Below are 20,509 nucleotides of genomic sequence, written 5' to 3' on the forward strand. Positions count from 1 at the left end.
GAGAGAGATCACAAGTAGGCAGAGAGGCAGGCAGAGAGAGAGAGGAGGAAGCAGGCTCCCCACTGAGCAGAGAGCCTGATGCGGGACTCGATCCCAGGACCCTGAGATCATGACCTGAGCCTAAGGCAGCAGCTTAACCCACTGAGCCACTCAGGCGCCCCAAGAAGTTTTTCTTAACACAAGCTGGAAGGGAGAAAGATAATCCAGGGGCACCAGGATGGCTCAGTGGGTTAAGCGTGGGTCTTTGGCTCGGTCATGATCTCAGCGTCTTGCAATTGATCAGGCTTGAAGCTCCCTACTCCCTCTGCTCCCCCTCCCCTGCTCCTGCGCTCTCTCTCTCAAGTAAATAAATAAAATCTTTAAAAAAAAAAAAAAAAGGCCATTAAAGATACTGGGGTGCCTGGGTGGCTCAGTGGGTTAAAGCCGCTGCCTTCGGCTCAGGTAATGGTCTCAGGGTCCTGGGATCCAGTCCCGCATCGGGCTCTCTGCTCAGCAGGGAGCCTGCTTCTCTCTCTCTCTCTCTCTGCCTGCCTCTCCATCTACTTGTGATCTCTCTCTGTCAAATAAATAAATAAAATCTTTAAAAAAAAAAAAAAAAAAGATACAGAGATCATACCAGCAGTTATGACACTGGTGTGTAACAGGTACTCCGAATCAGAAGATCTAAGTTCTTGTCCTGAGTGCTACCATGCGATCTTTCTGAGCTTGGGTTTTCTTAGCCAGGAAATTAGAGGGTTGGTGCAGATAATGTGAGTAACAATAATACCATAGGGCTTCTCTGATTAGAAAGCTCTTTTGAGGGATGCCTGGCTGGACCAGTCCGCAGAGCACGCAGCTCTTGATCTCGGGGTTGTTAACTGCAAGCCCCATGTTGGATGTAGAGATGACTTAAAAAAATAAGTAAATAAACCTTAAAAAAAGAAAGAAAGAAAGCTTTTTCAAATACATTTTCTCACTTGAGCCTGCCCTATCAGGGAGGCAGAGTTTCAAAGATCATTATCTTTGTTCTATAGATGAGGAAGTATCTCAGAGGCAAGGGACTTGCCCAAGAATACACAGCTAGAAATTGGAAAGTTCTGTGACTCTATAAATGTTTAATAGAGGAACAAAATGAGAGAGCAGTCAGCCTCCTAACCTTCTTTGCCCACATTTGGAATTGAAAAAGGTGAACACCGTCAGAAGAGGCCACCTGGAACACTTGGATTTTCCTCCTTCCTGACTACAGGTTGATCTTTGGCCTCTTTGCCTTCTTTTGGAGAGGGTTTCAGTCTGTATTTGCCAGGACTCCTGAGGTAACCTGCCCAAGGAGCTTCCCTGTGAAATAAATCACACTCTGTAAGAGGGGAGCCTGGCAGCTGGAGGCCCACCAGTCTCAGAATCCATTTGATCCTGATGCTTCTGGGGACTCAGGAGCAGGTAGCCAAGGAAGGATGGTAACAACATAGCCTTTAGGGCTCTTCTTGTCAGCAGCCTCCTGGACCAGTTTGGGGGCTTAGACTGGTGTTCTAACCCCGGGCTCAAGAAACGGAATTTGCTGAGGCAGAATAGTCACCTGCATGATTGTCATATTCCTGCTATTGTGGAGAGACTATGCCTCATGCCTCTCTGTAAACTTGACCTTGCACCCCCTGTAGCCCTGTACTGAACTGACAAGGACCTGGGGTTAATGTAGGCCTGGGATGGAGAAATCTTGGTTGAAAAAAATATTAGGTAGTTGTTTACACTTGCTCTTTGAGGTTTGAGCTCATTCCAGGTGCTTATTCAATGCTACAGACTTTGTTTTATTTGCAAGGTGCTCTGCTTGGGGCTAAGTGCATATATGGCAGGATTGGTAAGACATGATCCTTCACCTCAAGGAGCCTGTCATTTAGCGAAGGAGACAAAGTTACAGAAAAAATAATACTGTGGTTAAAGAAAATTTTGGCACAGTGTTAGATACCGAGGCTTGAAGGATAGACATGAAAGATCCAGTCCCTGCGCTCCGTGGGTCTGTGAGCTGGCGTGGAGGGCTGGGGATGGAGTGCTGAGCTCTGAACTACCAGCAGTCTCGTGAGAGACTTAAAAATAACGGCAGCACACAGGTGACGGAAAATAATGGTAGATCACAGTGAGGGAAAGCTTCAGGGAGGAAGACAGAGGCAGCATTTGAACTGCACTTTGGAGGAAGGGAGCAGACTTGGAGAAGGACATACTGGGGAAAAGACACGGAGGCTGGGAGCTGTGAGGTTTGGGGGAGAGGGTTGGGTGGAGCAAGATTTGGCAGCTGTGGAGGTGGTAATTTGAGTATAAAGAGGATTACGGCTGGAAAGTAGGATGGGGCCAGATTGTGGAATTCCTTTCCTGCCAGACCAGGATATTCACTTTATTCTGTAGCTGATGAAGAGACCGTTGAAGATTTTGAAAGCAGGACTAAGACAAGGGTACCGTTCTTAAAAGAGAACAGCATGAAAGGGAAGAGAAACTGGAGTCGGAAACCATTTGGGAGCCCATTGATTGCAGTGAGTAAGTCAGGAGTTCTGAGTGCCTGAGAGAAGGCAGTCCAGGTGAGGATAAGGTCCTTGGGGAGGAGGCACCATGCCTTGTGTGAGGAGGTATGCTGAGGAGAGGTGGGGGCACAGAATCCAAGCCCGTGTGCCCGGGGAGAATGCAGGGCTGAGGATGGTGGGTGGGAAGAGACGGGCAGAGTGCAAGGTGCCAGTGGCTGCTGCAAAGGAGCAGTCAGCTTGGAGCTCGGGAGAGAGAGCTAGGTTCCAGCTGAAAGTCTGGTCGTGCCCATTTGGTGGTGCTCACTGGAGTCCCACCTGGCCGGGGTCACCGTGGGAAGGGGTAGAATGCGCACAGCAGTTTGCTGCAGACGCCGCCCTGGGCCACATTTGTCCTTCGCCAACAGACAGAGACTGGGGAAGCCACAGTGAAATGGAACAACAGGAAGAGGCGATCTCGGGAGAGGGAGTAGCCAGGTGGCCACGGAGTGGTGTTGGGCAGGTGGGGAGCAGCACCGTCAGGCCTCGTGGGAAAAGGGCAAGTTGGGAATTAGAGGGGAAGGATCAAGAGCACGGGTAGACGATGGGTCTAGGAGAGGTGGAAGGACAGACAGCAGGGGGAGAGGTTACGGTGAAAGGAGACTCCACAGCCTTGAAGGGCCAAGGGACCTCACAGTGAAAAGGCCGTGAGGGGATTTCAAACTCATGCTGTCAGAGGTGGGACCAATGGTGGGACGCTTGTACTGTGGAGTAGTAGCCGGCCCTAAGCGGGGAAGTCACAGGGAAGGGCTAGTGGGGCCGGTCTGTCCCTTTCTGGGAGTTTCTGTCCAGCAGCTGGCAGCACACTGGGCATGGCCTTTGCCTGAGGCTTAGCAGCAATGGTGGAAAGTACCGGGTTTTTCAGGGCGCCAATGGGAACATCCTCGGTTTCCCCAGCATCCACAGAGAGGGGTATGCCAGGCGATGCTGCAGCTCGGGCTGCTTGAGGGTCCTGGGGGAGTCAGGACGGCCACGGTGAAAAGGCCAGCCTCTGGGGGACGGCTTTTGCTTTCAGGGTGTCAGCATGAGAGACGGTTTGGGGCTGGTGAGGTCCAGGGTGGAGCTGTCCGTGCAGGGTCCTCAGCCCTTCCGTTCATCGAACCATATTCACGCCTCTGAGCAGCCCCGGGAGGGCAGAGAGGGCGCCCTCCCTGACAGATTCCATAATGTGGCTGCTTAGCAGAGGAGCCGCACTGTCCGGCTCTGCCCCCAGGCTGTTGCCCTATACCGGCCTCTCTCTCCCGGCTCGCTGTGAGCCCTGCAGGCACCTGGGCAGAGCCTAGAAATGAAACGGACAGTAACAGAGAACACTGAACACTGGCTGAGTGTTGTGCTAAGTCCTTTATATGCACTTGCTCAGCTCCTTTTCTAGCTCCCTTGAGGGAGATACAGTTTGACATGAAGAAGCTAAATTGACTTGTCTGAGATGACCTTGCTAGCGAGCGGCCAAGCCAGCTCTGAACCCAGGCAGCTTCACCCTACAGTCTGGCTTTGAGGAGGGGCCATCGCTGGTGGCTTTGGCCATAGAAATGCTCTCAGCCCTGCCTCAACTGCCACCTCTCCTGCTGCGGTTCTTATTTCTTTCACCAAGTTCCTGTCTTTTTAATAATATATGTATATTTTTAAAGATTTTATTTATTTGTCGGGGGGGTGCACAAGCAGGGGGAGCGGCAGGCAGAGGGAGAAGCAGGCTCCCCGCTGAGCAGGGGGCCAGATGTAGGACTTGATCTCAGGACCGTCGGATCATTACCCAAATCAGAGGCAGACGCTTAGCCAACTGAGCCACCCAGGCGTCCGTACCAAGTTCCTGTCTTTTTAGATGTCTGGCTGCTTTACTGCAAGGGCAGGGGCAGGATCTAAACACAGCCTTGTCTGTCTAACTCCAGAGTCACGGTAGGCTGTTCTGTGTCATACTGTTTCGTGACATTTGCGAGGCAGTCACATCCCACAGCTCTGGCAGAGGCAGTGTCCAGGCCAGAAGAGAGACCTATTTGCCAGCAACCAGAAATCTTGATTTGCCAACCCACGCAGGAGACTTCTGTGTGTCCCCAAGCACATCCATTCCCCTTTGGGCTCCCTTTCCACAATGTAAGGATATTAGAGTGGCTGACTCCATGTAACTACCCTGAAAAGTTTCTAGAATCTTCCCTGAAAAATACTAGAGCAAGTCCATCCCATCTCCTGACTGATGTTCCAATGTATCTGTGGCAGTTGAACGGTTGGTTATGTTGTCCTTGGAGTACATTAGCTCAGCCTGGACCCCCTAGGCTTCCAGAGAAATGGAAATAAACAAGTTCTTTAAATGCCCTCCACACCCCGCAAGCCAGCTCCCCGCCACTGTCCCATCTTCATCAACATCTCTTCATCTTTTGTTCTCTTCTTTTGCTGTTCCTCACTGCCTGGATGGAACTGGCATCTGGGACAGCCTGAAATCTCACGGTTCCAGCTGGGTCCCAAGCCTGCTGAGTGCTGACACTGCTTTCCTAAGCCCTGGAGCTCCCCAGCCCCACCTGCTCGGTTCCCCTCCCCAGCCAGCCAGTTCATCAGCTGGTGTCATAATATCAGCAGCCACTTATTTTGAACTTTCACTCTGTCAGTTTCTGTGCCAGGTGCTTACACATTGTCTCATTTCCTCATCACACATCCCATTACCTGTGTATCCCTTGGGAAACTGAGGTTCAGACAGATTTTAGATTTTTTATCGGCCAGGGCCATACTGCTAGGATGTGAGATTTGAGATTTGAATCCTAGTCTTTCTGAATTTGACTTCTCTTCTCTATTTGGAATGACTGTGCTGGAAGGGGTTCCCCATGCCGAAAGCCAGACTCAGGCAGTCTGGGACAGCATAGTTAAGAACAGGGTTCTGGGAGCTGGGTATCCAGGGTTTAAGTGCTGCCTGCCCAGCTTGTGCAGCCAGGGGCCAATGCATCAGACACACAGCTCTTTTTTATAATGAGGATGGTGGTAGTGAGACAAACCTCTAAGGCCGTTGTCAAGATTAAATGAACTAGTATATGCAGAGCACTGTGTCCAGGCCAGCCTCACACACAGCAAGCAGTCGGTATGAGTACTCCTCCCAGTGCGCACTCCTGGGCTTTACTGCAGGAGTCCTCCACCTCCCTCATGCAGGGCAGGCTCGACTGTCAGCTCCTTTCCCAGTGAGATCACCTAAGACAGCAGAGGCTCAGAACACAGTGGCCCCCTTGAGCCCTGCTGCTGACCCCTCATGTGAGGCCCGGGGATGTTGCTTTAGAGGGTGTCTGACACCCAGCACAGCGCATTGAGTCCAGCCAGGGGCACTGCTGTCCCTCCTCAGCGTGGTGTCCTGGGTCCCTACAGTGGCCCAGGTGCCTCGCTTCCCAGGGCACTGCACTCTGGGCATGACTGAGGTTTCCAGAACTGGTTCTGTGCCTGGAATAAATGGGCACAGGGAGCTCCTACCAGAGATTTGGGCTCTTCCTGCTTGAGAAGCAGGAACCACGGAGCTGGGTTTTAGTAACTGGGACCCTGAGGGTGACGGCTGATGTCCTACTTAGACTCTGAACATAGAAGTAGGGTGTTTGGGGCGCCTGGGTGGTTCAGTGGGTTAAGCCACTGCCTTCGGCTCAGGTCGTGATCTCAGGGTCCTGGGATTGAGTCCCGCGTCGGGCTTTCTGCTCAGCAAGGAGCCTGTTTCCTCCTCTCTCTCTCTCTCTCTGCCTGCCTCTCTGCCTACTTGTGATCTCTCTCTGTCAAATAAATAAATAAAATCTTTAAAAAAAAAAAAAGAAGAAGAAGAAGTAGGGTGTTTGACATGGCCAGCCACTTGAAAAATGTAAAGAATAGCAAGTAGCAGAGGTGATCTTTATCCCAAGTCTCCTACCATCTCTGGCCATCTGAGGCAAACTCATTGCCTCCATTCCCTTCACAGCTAAGTAATAGCCTCCAGTTGCCTTTCCCACCAATCCCAGCTGAAACAGATGGTCCTGCTGACTGGGGTCCCCACTAAGGTGGGCATCACACTTTGTCCATCTCAACAGAGTCTGTTAAACACACTACTTTGGGAGGTGCCTGCATGGCTCAGTCATTAAGCATCTGCCTTCGGCTCTGGTCGTGATCCCAGGGTCCTGGGGATCGAGCCCCACATCAGGCTCCCTGCTCAGTGGGGAGTCTGTTTCTCCCTCCCTCTCCCTCTACCCCTCCCCCAGCCTCATGTGCTCTCTCTCAAATAAATAAATCTTTTTTTTTTTTTTAAAGATTTTATTTATTAATTTGACAGAGAGAAATCACAAGTAGACGGAGAGGCAGGCAGAGAGAGAGAGAGAGGGGAAGCAGGCTCTCTGCTGAGCAGAGAGCCCGATGCGGGACTCGATCCCAGGACTCTGAGATCATGACCTGAGCCGAAGGCAGCGGCTTAACCCACTGAGCCACCCAGGCGCCCCTAAATAAATCTTTTAATAAATAAATAAATAAATACACAAACACACACACTAATTTGGGATTTTTAAAACCTGAAGCATTTATGGTATGTTGTTGTTTTTTTTTTTTTTTGCAGAGTTTTAAATTAACCCATACCCAGGAGCACCTGCAGTCTCAGTCATTTTACAACCCTTGATCTCGGGGTTATGAGTTCGAGCTCCATACTGGGTGTAGAGATTACTTAAAAATAAAATCTTAAAAAAGATTTTAAATAACCCATACCCTGACAACTCTTGAGCTCTGTGGATCCTGCGAAAGCAGGCAGCTAGCCTACTAGTGCCCACTGCCTCCCCACCCCCCATGCCCAAGTCAGGGATGGAGCTAGTGGCTCTCCCGGAAGAAGCAGCAGGTGGGATGCGGGATGGGGTGGGGTCCTGGTCTTCTCAAGACCAGGCCACACCTCAGTTGTGGCACATGGCCTTGCTGGAACGGGAGCCCTGAATGCTTTGCTTGCCTCACACAGCCCTGATCGAGTCCCTCAACCAGAAACCGCAGTCTGCCGGTGACCATCCCCAGCCCACAGACACAATCCACAGGAAACCAGGTGGGGCCGATGCCCCCTCGGCCAACGGAGAAGCTGGAGGAGGAGAGAGCACCAAAGGCTACACAGCAGAGCAAGTAGCAGCAGTGAAAAGGTAGAGGGGCCGGAGCCTGGTGCTGCTGGGAAGTTTCTAGCTCGAGAAAGCTTCCTGCAGTGTGTCCCCCACCTCACATCTGCCTGTGGTCCGGGTGGACCCTGGGGGGTCCTGAGGATGGATGAGGTCCAGCTGGGCGGGCTCACTGGGCCCCGGGAATGTGGACTGTCCTGTCCCCTCCTGCCAAGACAGCCCACAGCAGGGGCTAGAAATGCTGCATCTGCCGCCGGCTTCCTCTGCTGCAGGCCAGGCAAGCCTCAGCCTTTTCACACAGCTCTGGTTATCAGAGATGGGGCTTGGGCTCCCCTTCCAGCTTCTGCCCCACCCCCAACAAAGACCCTTTCAGGCCAGAGCCTATGTGACCCAAAATGGAGACAGGAGACAGCCTTGAGCAGGCCCCGCACAGATACTGACAGGCCTTTTTGAGGTGGCCTCCAGTGAGAGTGCCTCTTAGCAAAAGGAAATGGTTCCTGGTCTGAAACACAGCAGCTGCCCCCTCTGAAATCCGAAATGTATTCTGGTGTTTCCCCTGGGCCCTACCTGGCTCCCCATCCAAGGTGGAGCTCACTGAGGCTCCCTTGTCCCCAAGGTTTGACAGCTGACCTAGAGGAGCTATCAGCTGAGCCCTGCTGGTCCCCCTGAGCTGAACACTGCCCGTGCCTCGCCCCCCTCACCTCACGGCCCTGGGCCCGCTCTACCCCTTCCCCCAGGGTCAAGCAGTGTAAAGATTACTATGAGATCCTGGGGGTGAGCAGAGGGGCCTCCGATGAGGACCTGAAGAAGGCCTACCGCAAGCTGGCCCTCAAGTTCCACCCAGACAAGAACCACGCACCGGGTGCCACTGAAGCTTTCAAAGGTAGGCCAGCCTTGGTTTCCGGCTATTTGGTGGTTCTTATCTCCTGCCCTTGCCCTTGAGAAGGAATAAGAGGTCAGGACAACTTTTCCAGGAAGTGGCCTTCGACCTGAGTCTCCTGGGCTCAGGAGCTGCTTCCTGGAAAGAAAGTCCTAGCAGCCACCTCTAGCCTACTGAGTCTGTCGGAGCTGAGAGAGCACCAGTCCTGACTCTCCTTCCTCCACGTTCCCCGGGAGTGACAGGAGGGGAGCTGAGGCAAGAGGGGACCAGCAGCTTCACGGTCACACAGCAATGGAGGGTCAGAAGCAGGCCTCCTGACTCACCCGTGTGCATGTTCCCGTCTTGGGATCTTGGTAACAGTTTCCCTGTGCTGAGGGGCAGAGTAGCCTCAGGTCAGTGTCCCGGTGGCCTCAGCAGCAGCAGCCGCCACCAGCCCCGCACTACACACATACTCACATGTAACACACTCTTCCACGAGGTGGTGACCACAGCCAAGAAGAGGGCCTGTGGTGGAGCGGGTGACAGAAGGTTCCCCTGAGACCTGGTGTGCTGCTTCTTGGGCCCACCCTGGTTACTCCATTCCAGGCTGCTTCGGGTTGGGCCTGCTTGGTTGGGGTAGTCTGCAGGCAGCATCCCCGTCAGCCAGCCCCAGGGGCAGAAGGTCAGTAGAAATAGGTAGGCAAGGTAGCCATGGTTAAGGTTGGGCCAGCCCAGACTTCTGCCTGCTGCCTGCATGACAGACACAGAGGCCGGAGCCAGCCCTGGGGCCTTGTGGGAACGAGAGGAGGGGGTTCTTTCCCCAGGGCTGCAGGTTGCAGACGCAGCTCTGACCCAATCCTTTGAGAGAGTGAGTCACTTGAGAAGGAGCAAGAGACTAAGGACGACCTGGAGCTGGGTCGCTTGAGGCACAGGTTTCCTACCTGGGAGAGATCTCATGGGGAGGCCTTGGGGCCCAGCCAAGGAACAGCAGCTGGGACCTAGACCCCAGACAGGAGAGGGCTCTGCAGGCCACACTACCAACAGTAGAAAAGTTTTGACTAGAACCTCGTGATCTGGCCCTTGCCAGCAGTTGCTGTAGGAGTAAGATAAGGCCCATAAAGGGCCCCGGAGCATAGAAGAGGCTGGGCCATCATCTTGAGGTGGAGAGCGGGGGCCTGAGTGTTAGTGTTAATTCTCCACCCGGCGCAGACGGCCTCGATCCATTTCGAGGTACTCCTGCCTGCCCCCCTCCCCTCACGTGCCCAGCAGCCCAACTTCTGCCGACCTGGAGGACTCCCACTTCCTAAAATACCAGTTGAGTACCTAAAGGAAGGGAGCTCTTGGCTGCGGTGGTAGCCTTCCCTGCATGCCCCAGGTCTTCAGGCCTGACTTACACCTCCTTTCTAGCCATTGGCACAGCATATGCGGTACTTAGTAACCCAGAGAAAAGGAAGCAGTATGACCAGTTCGGTGACGACAAGAGCCAGGCAGCCCGACACGGCCATGGGCATGGGGACTTCCACCGTGGCTTTGAGGCTGACATCTCCCCCGAGGACCTCTTCAACATGTTCTTTGGCGGTGGCTTCCCATCTAGTAAGTACCTCGGCCTTCCCGCAGCCAGGCCTCCCTGGGGGTGATGGTGGGAGACTGGATGCCGGCTGCTCCCTTCCCCAGCAGCCCCACCCCCTGACTCGGTCCCTCTGACCTCCAGGTAATGTCCACGTCTACAGCAACGGCCGCATGCGCTATACCTACCAGCAAAGGCAGGACCGCAGGGAGAACCAGGGTGACGTGAGTGAGAAAGGCACCGGGGAGAGCAGGGGAGGGCACCAGGCCCCACCGCGGGTGCAGGGCCTGAAGGGGAAGTGACATTCCCAGATGTTCTGGGAGGGCAGTGCCCCCACGCATTCTCAGCCAAGGAGTCATCTTGGGCCCCCCCCTTGCCATTCTGCCGAGCGACACCAGAGGGAGCCACACTCCACAGTGCTGCCCAGAAGGAGTGGGGGTTTGGTGGCCAGTTGGGGAATGTCATGCAGAAACTTCTCCACCTACAGACAGGTTTGAGTGTGAAAGGCTTTTGTGCAGTCCATTTGTTCATAAGGCCACAGTGACATCTTCCAAGCAACGGGAAGTGAAACATGACGAGAGAAGTGTGAGGGATGACAAAGGTTGTTGACTCTTCTTGCTTCCTTCTAGCACTCATAAAAGATGGACACAAAAACTATAACCAGACAGTGCTTCAAAAGCATTTTGAATGCCACAGGTTAAAGAACAGCTAGCTGACCAACATTAAGATACTGTGGATAATTCCAGAGCATTTAAAATTATGGCAGACGGTGACGGTCCCTCTGTTAGGTCAGTGTGGCCTTGTGTTTTTAGTTATTCGTGTTTTAAAACTGTGTGTGTGTTTTGAACATACAGAAGAATTTTTAAAATCACAAATTATCACACAGTAAACAAATCTGTTTTTATCTACAATTTTTTAATTGGCAGTTTTTGAACTGGTATACAGTGAAGGCCTCCCTCCGGCCCTGCCTACCAGTCTGCTGGAGGCGACCGCTCTTGCTTATGTTTTTGGTAATCTCTGACGAGCAAGCACATGTAGGTGCCCTCTTCTTCTCCATAACTCCAGTTGCCATTTTGTTTTCATCTGGGGGAGCTGGCAGGTGGAGCAGCTTCGTCTTTCGGGGGCCTGTGGAGGGGGAGAAAGTAGTGTCATGACCTGTTTGCGTGGCAGCTGCCTCCTGCTGCCGGGGCTCCTTTTCGCCTAGAAAGCCAGTGGTGGTTGTGGCTGATGCCACGTTCCCATGGACGATGTCCAGCTTGAGTGACCGCTGACTCTTCCTTCCAGGGCGGGCTGGGGGTGTTTGTTCAACTGATGCCTATCCTCATCCTGATCCTCGTGTCAGCTCTCAGCCAGCTCATGGTCTCCAGCCCCCCATACAGCCTGAGCCCAAGGCCGTGAGTACTTGCAGCCAGGGACGGGGCTGGGATGGTGGGCGGACAGGGACCTGGCATTCTCAGCCGCCATCAGGGGCCTGCCTTCCCGTCCTGTGGGTCCTTGATCACAATGCAGAAATCTGGCTTATGGTCAAGAAAACACACTTTATCTGTGGAGCTTAGGTTCTTGATCTTTTAGGATCATGGTCCGCTAAGAAAATGTCATGAAAATTGCAGATCTTCTCCCTCAGACAGTGCACGTGCACACAGCATTGTGCATGATTTCACAGGCTTCATGCTCCCCCCATCTGCTGACATAAGAACCTCTGCTCTTAAGTTCTGGTTGGGAGCCTTGGGGCCATGGAAGGAATAGGGGCCCTAGAATCAAACAGAGCAAAAGAGGCTTTGAATCCCAGCTACTCTACTAACTAAACAGCTGTGTGACACTGGACGACGGTCTGAGCTTTGTTTCCCTCATCTGTGCAATGGGGATAACATCTATCTGCTTGTGAAAATTAAATGAGTAATATACGTAAGATGCTGGGCTCGGGGCGCCTGCTGCAGGCTCATTCTGTGGAGTGTGCAGCTCTTGATCTCGGGCTCTCAAGTTCGAGCCTCATGTTGAGTATAGAGATTACTTTAAAATAAATGGGCAGAATGTTTGTTTAAAAATGCCACACTTGCCAGAGATGTTCAACAGTGTTTGTTAAATGAATATATGGTGAACTAGGGCAAGTTATTTGGCCTTTTAAGGTATCAGCTCCCCTCATTTATTTCCAGCAGCTGGCCCCGTGTCAGATACATCCATTGTTACAGAGTGGGTGCTCAGCTTCTACTGGTGGAATCCCTCTGCTCCCAGAGGGGCCTTGCCCTATCTGGGAGCCTGGAGGCCTTCCTCTTGGCCAGCAGGGGGCAGAGTAGGGCCACTGGACCAACACAGGTGGCCCAGGCTCTGTGTGGCCTGTTGCCAGCCAGCCCTTTGCTCTGCTGCTGGAGAGGCAAGAGAGGGCAGGTGTAGGGGCTGTGCTGCCCCCAGCACTGACTTCTGTCTGTGGCGTGTCAAGGCTCTTCCCACAGCCTGCAGAGCCTGTGGGTAGAGCTGGAAGGTGAGATGAGAACTGCAAGGCCACGGCTCCTTGGAGTCCTTCTGTCATGTTGTTCCTAAGCCTCTTAACTCCAGACTGGGATCCCCAGGTAGGCAGGCAGGCCGGCCCTGGGCAACAATCGCCTTAGGGGAGGAATGCGGAGATGGAGGCATGGGGAGCCCGACTCATACCCCTAATCAGAGGCCAAGGCCTGCCTCCCCTCCTGCGCCAACCAAGGCCTCTCATAAAGGGGCTTCTCCCCACAGGCCCCGGTCTGCAGTGTGGTAAGCAGACAGCCTGAGGAAGGGCTGGCCAGAGCCTGGACCACTTGCATGGTGGGGGACACCCTGCCATTCCTTCAGACCCTCATTTTGGGTGTTATGCGAGTCCCGCTCTGGTCAGGAAGGAAGCAGGTCCTCCCATGGCCTGTGCTGTATGTCCATTTGGGGAGCCATGTCATCCTTTAGAACTGTCCTGGGCCGGGGGCCTATGCCCACTCTGTGCCTGATGTATTTCTGGCCAGGTCGGTGGGCCACGTCCACAGGCGAGTCACTGACCACCTGAATGTCGTCTACTACGTGGCAGACACCTTCTCTAAGGAGTACACAGGCTCCAGCCTCAAAACAGTTGAACGGAACGTGGAAGACGATTATATCGCCAACCTCCGAAACAACTGCTGGAAGGAGAAGCAGCAGAGTGAGTGTGTGGGGGTGGTGGGGACAGAGCTTGAGAGCAGGGAAGAGAGGCCTGCCCACCAGGGACTTGTGGACCCAGCACCTGGAACGGCCTTGTACCAGCCCCTCCCAGTCAGGAGCAGGACCCCAGCCCTGTTTCGTGGGACCAGGAGCTGGGGGCCACCTGGAGATTTCCTCCAGGTTCCTGTAAATCACAGCCATCAGCCTCCGTTTGGCTGCCAGAGGTAAGGATGTCAAGACAGACCGGAGCACATGTCCTAGCTGCTGAGTGATGGGGCCTCCAGCTCTGTCTGTGGGACCCAAGGGTGGTCAGACCAGGGTAACAGCTTCTTTCCCTCTCACAAGTTGGGACCAAAGTCCAGGGTCATTCCTAAAGGGAGGCCAGCTCTGCCCCAGCTCCAGGGCCTGTAACAGCCTTTCTCCTGCCCCCCAAAGGCTAGGCAGGTGCTCTGGTAGCCTTTGGGAGGACCCAGGTACATTCTAACTCTGTCCTCTTGCTTTGCAGAGGAAGGCTTGCTATACCGGGCCCGCTACTTCGGTGACACAGATATGTACCACAAAGCACAGAGGATGAGCACGCCGAGCTGTAACCGACTGTCAGAGGTGCAGGCCTCCCTGCATGGATAGTCCTGGGCCAGCCGCGCCACCGAGGTCCAAGTATGAGCCAGGGCTTCCTCTTCCCTGCAATTCCTGGCAGCTCTGGCCCTGGTCTTGAGGCGGAGGCAGGTGGGAGGGAGGGGGGGAGGGGGGATGGCCTGTTGATGACAACTCCTCGTCCCCAGCCTGACCTCCCGCCTGCAGTGTTGGGGTAGCTCTAGTGTGTGCTCAAAAAGCAAGGTCTGTTTCAGGCCTCTAGTACTACCGGGAATGTGGGCAGCCCAAGAGCCAGGCAGAAGGGGGAGCTCAGGACCATTGCTGAGGGCCATGAGTGCTTCCCTGTCTCATCCAGCCCCCCAAGTCACTGTGGCCCTTTCCCAAGTACAGCAGACTATTGTCTGTGCTCTGCTATTTAGACCTCCAAGTATCACTGGTCCCAAGATAGGCCCCCCCAACGCCCCCGCCTCCCAACACACACACACATACACTCACCACCTGACATCACGAAGAAACACGTGAGCATGGTGAGCCAAGATCCCATCCTCTTCCTCTGCCCTTCCTGACAGGAAGAGATGGAACAGGGTAGATGGGCCGCCTCACAGTGGGTCTGGGAGGGAGCCAGCAGGCTGGGAGCAGGAGAGACCACTCGCCCTCTGGTGGAATCACAGGCAGTCTTTCAGGTGCTAGTACAGCCCGCTGCCTGGAAGCCCCAGGCATTCGGGCTGCGCAGGCATCTCACTTACAGTCTAAGGAAGAGAACAGAGGTCATGAGTTGAGGGTGGAATGCCGAGCCTTTAGTACTGAAGGTGGGTGGGGAGGGTATGCCATGTCACTGGTAGCAGGCTCCCGCCTCCTGTACCCCTGCATGTGGGTAAGTGAGCTCTGTTCCCAGCAGTTGCCGGCGGGGACAGATGGGACCAAGCCCAAAGGAGTGTAGGCAGAGCCAAGAAAGGTTCTTCTCTGTGTTGGTACCTGCCTATCCGTCCTCTGCCTGTGTCCCCCTTGGCAGCGGTCCAGCTCCAGACGCTGTGCTTAGAGGCCATCTGCTAACGCCTCCGGGAGTAACAGTGCAGGAGGGAGACAGGTTGGGGCTGAGGTGGGCAGGCCAGCAGCCAGGAGGTTGGCTTGTTTGCGGAGGCTCCAGGCCACGTGATCACCAAGCTAACTGCTACCACTCTCCTCCGCAGACCATGAAATCCCTGGAGAATTTTTGGTGACATGCACTGAGCCAAGGTGATGGACTGTATATTTAAGGAAAGACATAAAAAGAAAAAAAAAATTAAAATGGAATTGGAGGCCGAACACCACACAGCTGCCCTCTCTCTCACCCAGTAAATGCTGAAAGCTCTTAGGACAGGAAAACCTGCCACTGGGCTGCTTCCCTTCCTCCCAGGGCTGGCAGAGGCTCAGGCTCTACTTCGGCTCTCTCCTAGGATACGGAAACCATGGCAACGAAAGTAGAATGTAAAACTTGGAGCAAAGGGCTGGGGGAGGGGGTGCCCAACTGCCTTCCTCCCCCTCTGGGAGCCACCACCAGTCACCTCTCCGTGGAAGCCAGTCAGAGGCATTGGCCAAGGATAGGAGGAGGAGGAGCGAGAACTCTCCATAGAATGTAATTTTCAGAGCATGTATATGTACATATATATATATATCTATTTATATGTAAATAGCATATATAAAGATATATATATATACATATATATATACAGTCTACTTTTTAAACTATGCAGGGATTTGGTTATTTAGCTGATTTCCTCCCTGTTTTAGAAAATGAGGCCTGTGTGGGGAAGGTCACTTGGTCCTTCAAAGGCTAGACATTGGCCAGAGCTGACAGCCTGAAGGAAAATCCCCTCAACCCCAGCCTGCTGTTGATGGCAGCGGTAATCATGATAGTGTAAGTCTAGAGAACTCAGAGGGTGCCAGGGTCGTGATGAAGCTGGAGGGGAACAGGCTTTGAGGGGAGGAAGTGCCCCTAGGGCCAGGTACCCTGTCAGGATCCAGTCGTGGTAGAGGCTCCCGGCTGCCTGCGGGTGTGGTACCACCCACCACAAGCTTTGGTCAGCTCAGGTGGGCTCTTGGGCCTGGAGCCCAGGAGCCTTCTGCCACAGAGAGCAGGGTTAGAGAGGGGGACCAAGTTCTGCCTGGCCACCACCCCCACCTCGGTCCCAAAGTGGGTTTTGCCTTATAGATGCCACAGGGCACAGCTCCGTGTTGTTGCCACTGGTTTCCCAAGTCAGGCACCAAGGACTCCAGATGGTTCTTCCTCCAAGAATCAGCCAGGCGGTGCCCAAGACCCTGGGGCAGCAGCCACCTCCTGAAGAAAGTCCAGGCCTGTGGGCACCTCTGTCTCCGCCATCCATGGACGTGCTGCCACCCAGCCTTCTGTTGCACTTTGGACAAAGGCTACATCCGAACCTGAAGGGTTTCCTTCTACTCACCTTGAAGTGAGGATTTTTCTCACAACAGCAGTTGCTACCAAGGGAAGGGAGGGAAGTTTTATTTATTCCCACAGTTTATACTGAGCCTTTTGGAATTACCGTTTTCCCCAAATTTTCCTCTGGCAGTGGGTGTGTCCTGGAGTCTGCCATGGTCCAAAGCCTTACTTCCCTAAGCTGCCAGCCAGGAGGCCATAACCACCCTCCCAGAATTCCTCTTGGCTCTTTTTTTTTTCTTTCTCTTTTTTTTTTTTTTCTTAAGTAACCCCCAACGAATAAGATTCTTGCTGGGAAAGGAAGCTTGGTAAAGAAGTGTCAGATTGGATTTTTGAACGAGATCCCACCCTGTGATGCAACAGCCACCCCAGCCCAAGAGACACTAAGAACTGGACATGGGCAGGAGCGCCCCACCCTTGGTGGCCCCGGTGCTCTGCTGCCACCTCCCCTACCATCTGGTCTCGGTAGCCGTCCCCAGGTGGGCTGACCCATGTGCAATAAGAACATAGATCCTAAAGGATCCCCTGAGAAGCTGTATTTCTTGAATTAGAATTCTAAAATTGTACATCTATAAATATATGTTTATTATGTGATTGGCCTTGGTGGGTCTGCATTGAGTAGGGGAGCTGAGGTGGGACACAGCCCACAGCCCAGGCCGGACCACCAGCAGTCCTGGGTGACCAGCCCAAATGTCCTCACCCTTTGCTCCAGCTGACAGCCACTTCAGTCACAAGTGTTCTTCCAAGGCTGACTCCAGGCAAAGGGGAAAGGGCTCAGGCCAGGATTCTGGGGTCCCTGGCAACCTCTGCTTCCCCCAGTTCCTGCTCCCTCTCTGTCCCTCCTGTGAGCGAAACATTGAGAATCTTCCCTCCTCCCCAGTTGGGAGCTAGAGCCCATTCTGGATCCAGAGCAGGGGGAAAGTTCAAGTTTCTTTCCATCTCTGCCTGCACAGTCTTTTAGACACACTTCCCACGGCCCGCCCTCCTCCTCCAGAAGGTCGGAGAAGTCAAAAATGTGGCTGCCCGAGGAGAGCTTTCTGTGAATGGAGCCACCGATCTGCCCGGGCCTCCCAGAGACAGAACCCCGCGGCCCTGACTGGCGGCCTGAGGCCCCTCCCGCTGCCTCTCCAGCCAAAGACGGCCAGGCTGCCTGGTGGTGCCACTGCAGCCAGGGAGCTCATTGGCTGTCCCTGCCCAGGGTCACTGCCGCTGGCTCTGCCTGGTCTGCGAGCTGCCACTTGTTAGCGGCAGTTGGCAGAGGCATCGCCAGCCACCCCCTTTCACTCCTCCCATCCCCCCACCCTCGGCAGGCCAGAGGGGGCGGGCCAGACTCTAGCCGACTGTTGGCAACAAAAAAAGCCTCTGACAAGTGTCCCCACTCGCTGTCAGGTGGCAAAAAAACAAGCCACTGGTTTATCCAAGCTCCTGGGACTTGCCCACTTATCTCCTCATCCCAGGCTGCCCTCAGCTTTCCAGAAGGGACCTGTTCCCTGGGGCAAGGAGCACGCGCCCTGGCCCACTGAAATCTCCTTGCCCCGAGTTCCCTGGGCAAAGTCACCCGGCTGCCCGGGGCAGACACCCAGACGGCGGTGCCAGGACTCCGGTAAATAGACTGTTGACACAGTGTCACTACTGGAGCAACTCAGGATCCTTACCAGATGTCACACCCAGAACAGGAAACTGAAGCCTGGGGAAAGGCAAGGTGATGCCTAAGGGTCCCCATGAAATTTGCATGTCCTCGGGGTCTATGTAGCAAAGCAATCATTCTGCAAACATTTGCTGAACTTGGATTCACTGTGCTCAAGAAGATTAACCCCACTTGTGTCAAGGTAAATGGTGGGAGGCCTGTCCAGAAGGGTGGAAAAGGGAAAACGGTACTTAATCTGAGGGGTTCGGGCTGGGGTCAGGTTTCCCAGGTTTCCCAGAGGGGCAGGGGCACCTTCTCCCACAATTACAGATGTGTCTGCCCCATTGTGACCACAGCTTCCCTCCGTTGACAACATCCCCAGGAGACCACATAATAGACCAGTTAGTTGTTGGTTTTCAGTGTGGACCCCACAGCTGCATCCATGTCCTAGCTGGGTGGCCCGGGGCAGGTCATTTAACCTCCCTCTGTCTCCGTTTCCTCACCTTCAAAACGAGAGTCATAAAACCACCTACCTCACTGGGTTACAGTATGGAGTAAAAGCATTCTCACATGTACAGCCCTTAAATGCCGTCTGGGACACGAGAAGCTCTAAGTGCTGTTACATGTCCTCAGTTGCCAAAGATTAATATGGCAGCTCAAGCCCCATTCCAGGCCCTGAACCCACAAAAGTGGCAACCAGGCAGGGGTTTGACCGAACCCAGAGGGCGGGGGACAGTGATGGAAACAAAGCTGGGAGTGCGGCAGATGTGAGCAGCTCGACCAGGGGAGTCTGGGTAAAGGAACTGGCGCCTGTGACAGGGCAGGGAGTCCCACTGGGCTGGGGGTGGAGTGGGTGCTCCAAGCACCCTTCCCTGACATGCAATCGTGAGCCAAGTCCTGGAGCTGGGGAGGCATGGAGGCGACCACATTCGAGGGTGCTGGGTCCTACCCTCGGGGAGGTTGGCAGGCACACCTGAACCCTCTAAGGCTAGCCATGAGGGAGGCAGGTGGCGGGAACAAAGCTGGAGGCCTAGGTCGTGTGCGCACGGTCACCCCGTCACCCAGCCTCTCGTGGAGGCCTGTTTCCCCAGCAACAAGGCCAGGGCCTCCTGTCGCTTGTATCGCTCCACAGCTGTTTGGCTGGAAATAAAGGTCCAGGGCCCAGACACAACAAAGGGTATGAGAAAGGCAGCATACTCTATAGGACCCCCATGACCGAGCAGCACCCCCTCCAGAGCCCAAGAGTTGGGGCTTTGGTTGGGATGAGAGTGGGGTCCTGACTGCCACATGGTGTCCTTCCTTACCCCAGCTTCCCCTGCCATGGTTTGTTTCTGGGAAGGCAGGGATGCCCTCTGGCTGGGCTTGCCCTTGGGGACAGGCAGGGGGTACAGTTCTCCCCTGGGGAACTTGCCCCTGGGAGGGGCAAGGGGTCAGGCTCAGGACCTTCAGGGAGTCTGGTCAGCAGCCCCACTCCTTTAACAGGACTCCTGCCATTTTTCTGACAGACACAGTGAGGGAGCCCAGGAGACAGATGTCTGAGCAGCACAGGAGGGCGCCAGTGGGCTCTTCTTACAGATGGAAACATGGAGGCCCGTTGGAGGAAGGCTGTTTTCGGCTTCCTGGTTCATGCCCATGGCCCTCCCGCTCTGACCCGGCTGCCCGCTGGAGCCTCCTCCAAGCACCTTTCCCTGACATGCTGCCCCAGTTCCTTCTGCCAGCGGCCTTCCCATTGCTCCGCCACCCCACTCCTCTGGGAGGCCTGCCATGTTCCCACAGCCTTGGCCCAGCCCCGCCCTCTCACCCCGTCAGTCCAGAGGTGTTTGTGCAGTTCTTGGATGAAGGCTCTGCACCCTAGAGAGGCAAGGGCCTGTCTGGGGCCTGTCCGGCTGCTTCAGTGCTGCCGGCCTGGGCACCATGGGCCCTCCATGAACACAGCTGAAGGAAGAAAGGGGCCCTCCCCTCAACGTCCACACCCCTTTCTGATGGCCACTCGTGGCTCTCCTTCCACTGCTTTCTCCACGCCAGCACTGCCCACAGTCACCCTGTAGGGCGCTTGGCAGCCATAAACCCACATACAGAACGAGGGACACTTCTCCAAGACCCGAGAGGGCTCGTGCAAGGTGTGCCACCTACGTGCCGCTGGCTGGCGCTGGAAGATGACCAGTCTTGTGAGATAAGCACTGGGTAGGGCCTTTCTTTTTTTTCCTTAAGATTCATTTATCCATTTTAGAGAGAGAGAGAACACAAGCAGGAGGGGCAGATAGAGAGGGAGAGAGAATCTCAAGCAGACTCCGCACTAACTATGGAACCCAAGGTGGGGCTTGATCCCATGACCCTGAGATCATGACCTGAGCCCAAACCAAGATTTAGGCGCTTAACCAACTGGGCCACCCCCGTGTTCCTGGAGGAGCGCCTTCTATCCACTTCCTGGGGAAAGCAGAGGCCTGCTGAAAGTGCCCCATGTGCGCTCTCCCTTAGTGAGGACAGGCACACCAGAGGCTAGTGGGAGAGTCACCAACAGGGCTCGTCGCTGTGGGATGGGCACTGCGGGCTGTAGAGACACCCTCTCCAGCATTCAGGACTGCACCTGTGGCACCAGCCATTCCTGGGCTCACAGCCACTTCCGGCCCTCAGCTGCCCCAGTACTGCCCCCATACTGTCCTGGCCACCCCTGGTAGGCCGACTGC

The 20,509-nt window shown here is 54.5% G+C and overlaps 1 protein-coding gene and 1 long non-coding RNA gene across 6 annotated transcripts in view; one reads left to right on the forward strand and one right to left on the reverse strand.

The window, feature by feature from the left end:
• Nucleotides 1–16,789, forward strand: part of DNAJB12 (DnaJ heat shock protein family (Hsp40) member B12) — a 17,911-nt gene extending 1,122 nt beyond the window's left edge. The window contains exons 2-9 of one of the 2 annotated variants that reach the window (XM_059169981.1): nucleotides 7,444–7,615; nucleotides 8,326–8,471; nucleotides 9,855–10,040; nucleotides 10,159–10,238; nucleotides 11,299–11,408; nucleotides 12,996–13,168; nucleotides 13,673–13,770; nucleotides 14,952–16,789. In XM_059169981.1, the coding sequence (XP_059025964.1) occupies nucleotides 7,444–7,615; nucleotides 8,326–8,471; nucleotides 9,855–10,040; nucleotides 10,159–10,238; nucleotides 11,299–11,408; nucleotides 12,996–13,168; nucleotides 13,673–13,770; nucleotides 14,952–14,981 (995 nt within the window). In that variant the 3' untranslated portion in view covers nucleotides 14,982–16,789. Of the gene's footprint in view, nucleotides 1–7,443; nucleotides 7,616–8,325; nucleotides 8,472–9,854; nucleotides 10,041–10,158; nucleotides 10,239–11,298; nucleotides 11,409–12,995; nucleotides 13,169–13,672; nucleotides 13,825–14,951 lie in introns of both variants that reach the window. The other variant, XM_059169983.1, reaches the window with a different exon arrangement.
• Nucleotides 10,911–20,509, reverse strand: part of LOC131828846 (uncharacterized) — a 37,982-nt gene continuing 28,383 nt past the window's right edge. For 3 of the 4 annotated variants that reach the window (XR_009352591.1, XR_009352594.1, XR_009352593.1), the window contains exons 2-4: nucleotides 14,737–15,005; nucleotides 14,257–14,510; nucleotides 10,911–11,139 (exon numbers count right to left, since the gene is read on the reverse strand). This is a non-coding gene — a long non-coding RNA (uncharacterized LOC131828846). Of the gene's footprint in view, nucleotides 11,140–14,256; nucleotides 14,511–14,736; nucleotides 15,006–16,895; nucleotides 17,317–20,509 lie in introns of those variants that run through there. The other variant, XR_009352592.1, reaches the window with a different exon arrangement.

Source organism: Mustela lutreola, chromosome 4 (assembly GCF_030435805.1).
Source record: "Mustela lutreola isolate mMusLut2 chromosome 4, mMusLut2.pri, whole genome shotgun sequence".
NCBI lineage: Eukaryota > Metazoa > Chordata > Mammalia > Carnivora > Mustelidae > Mustela > Mustela lutreola.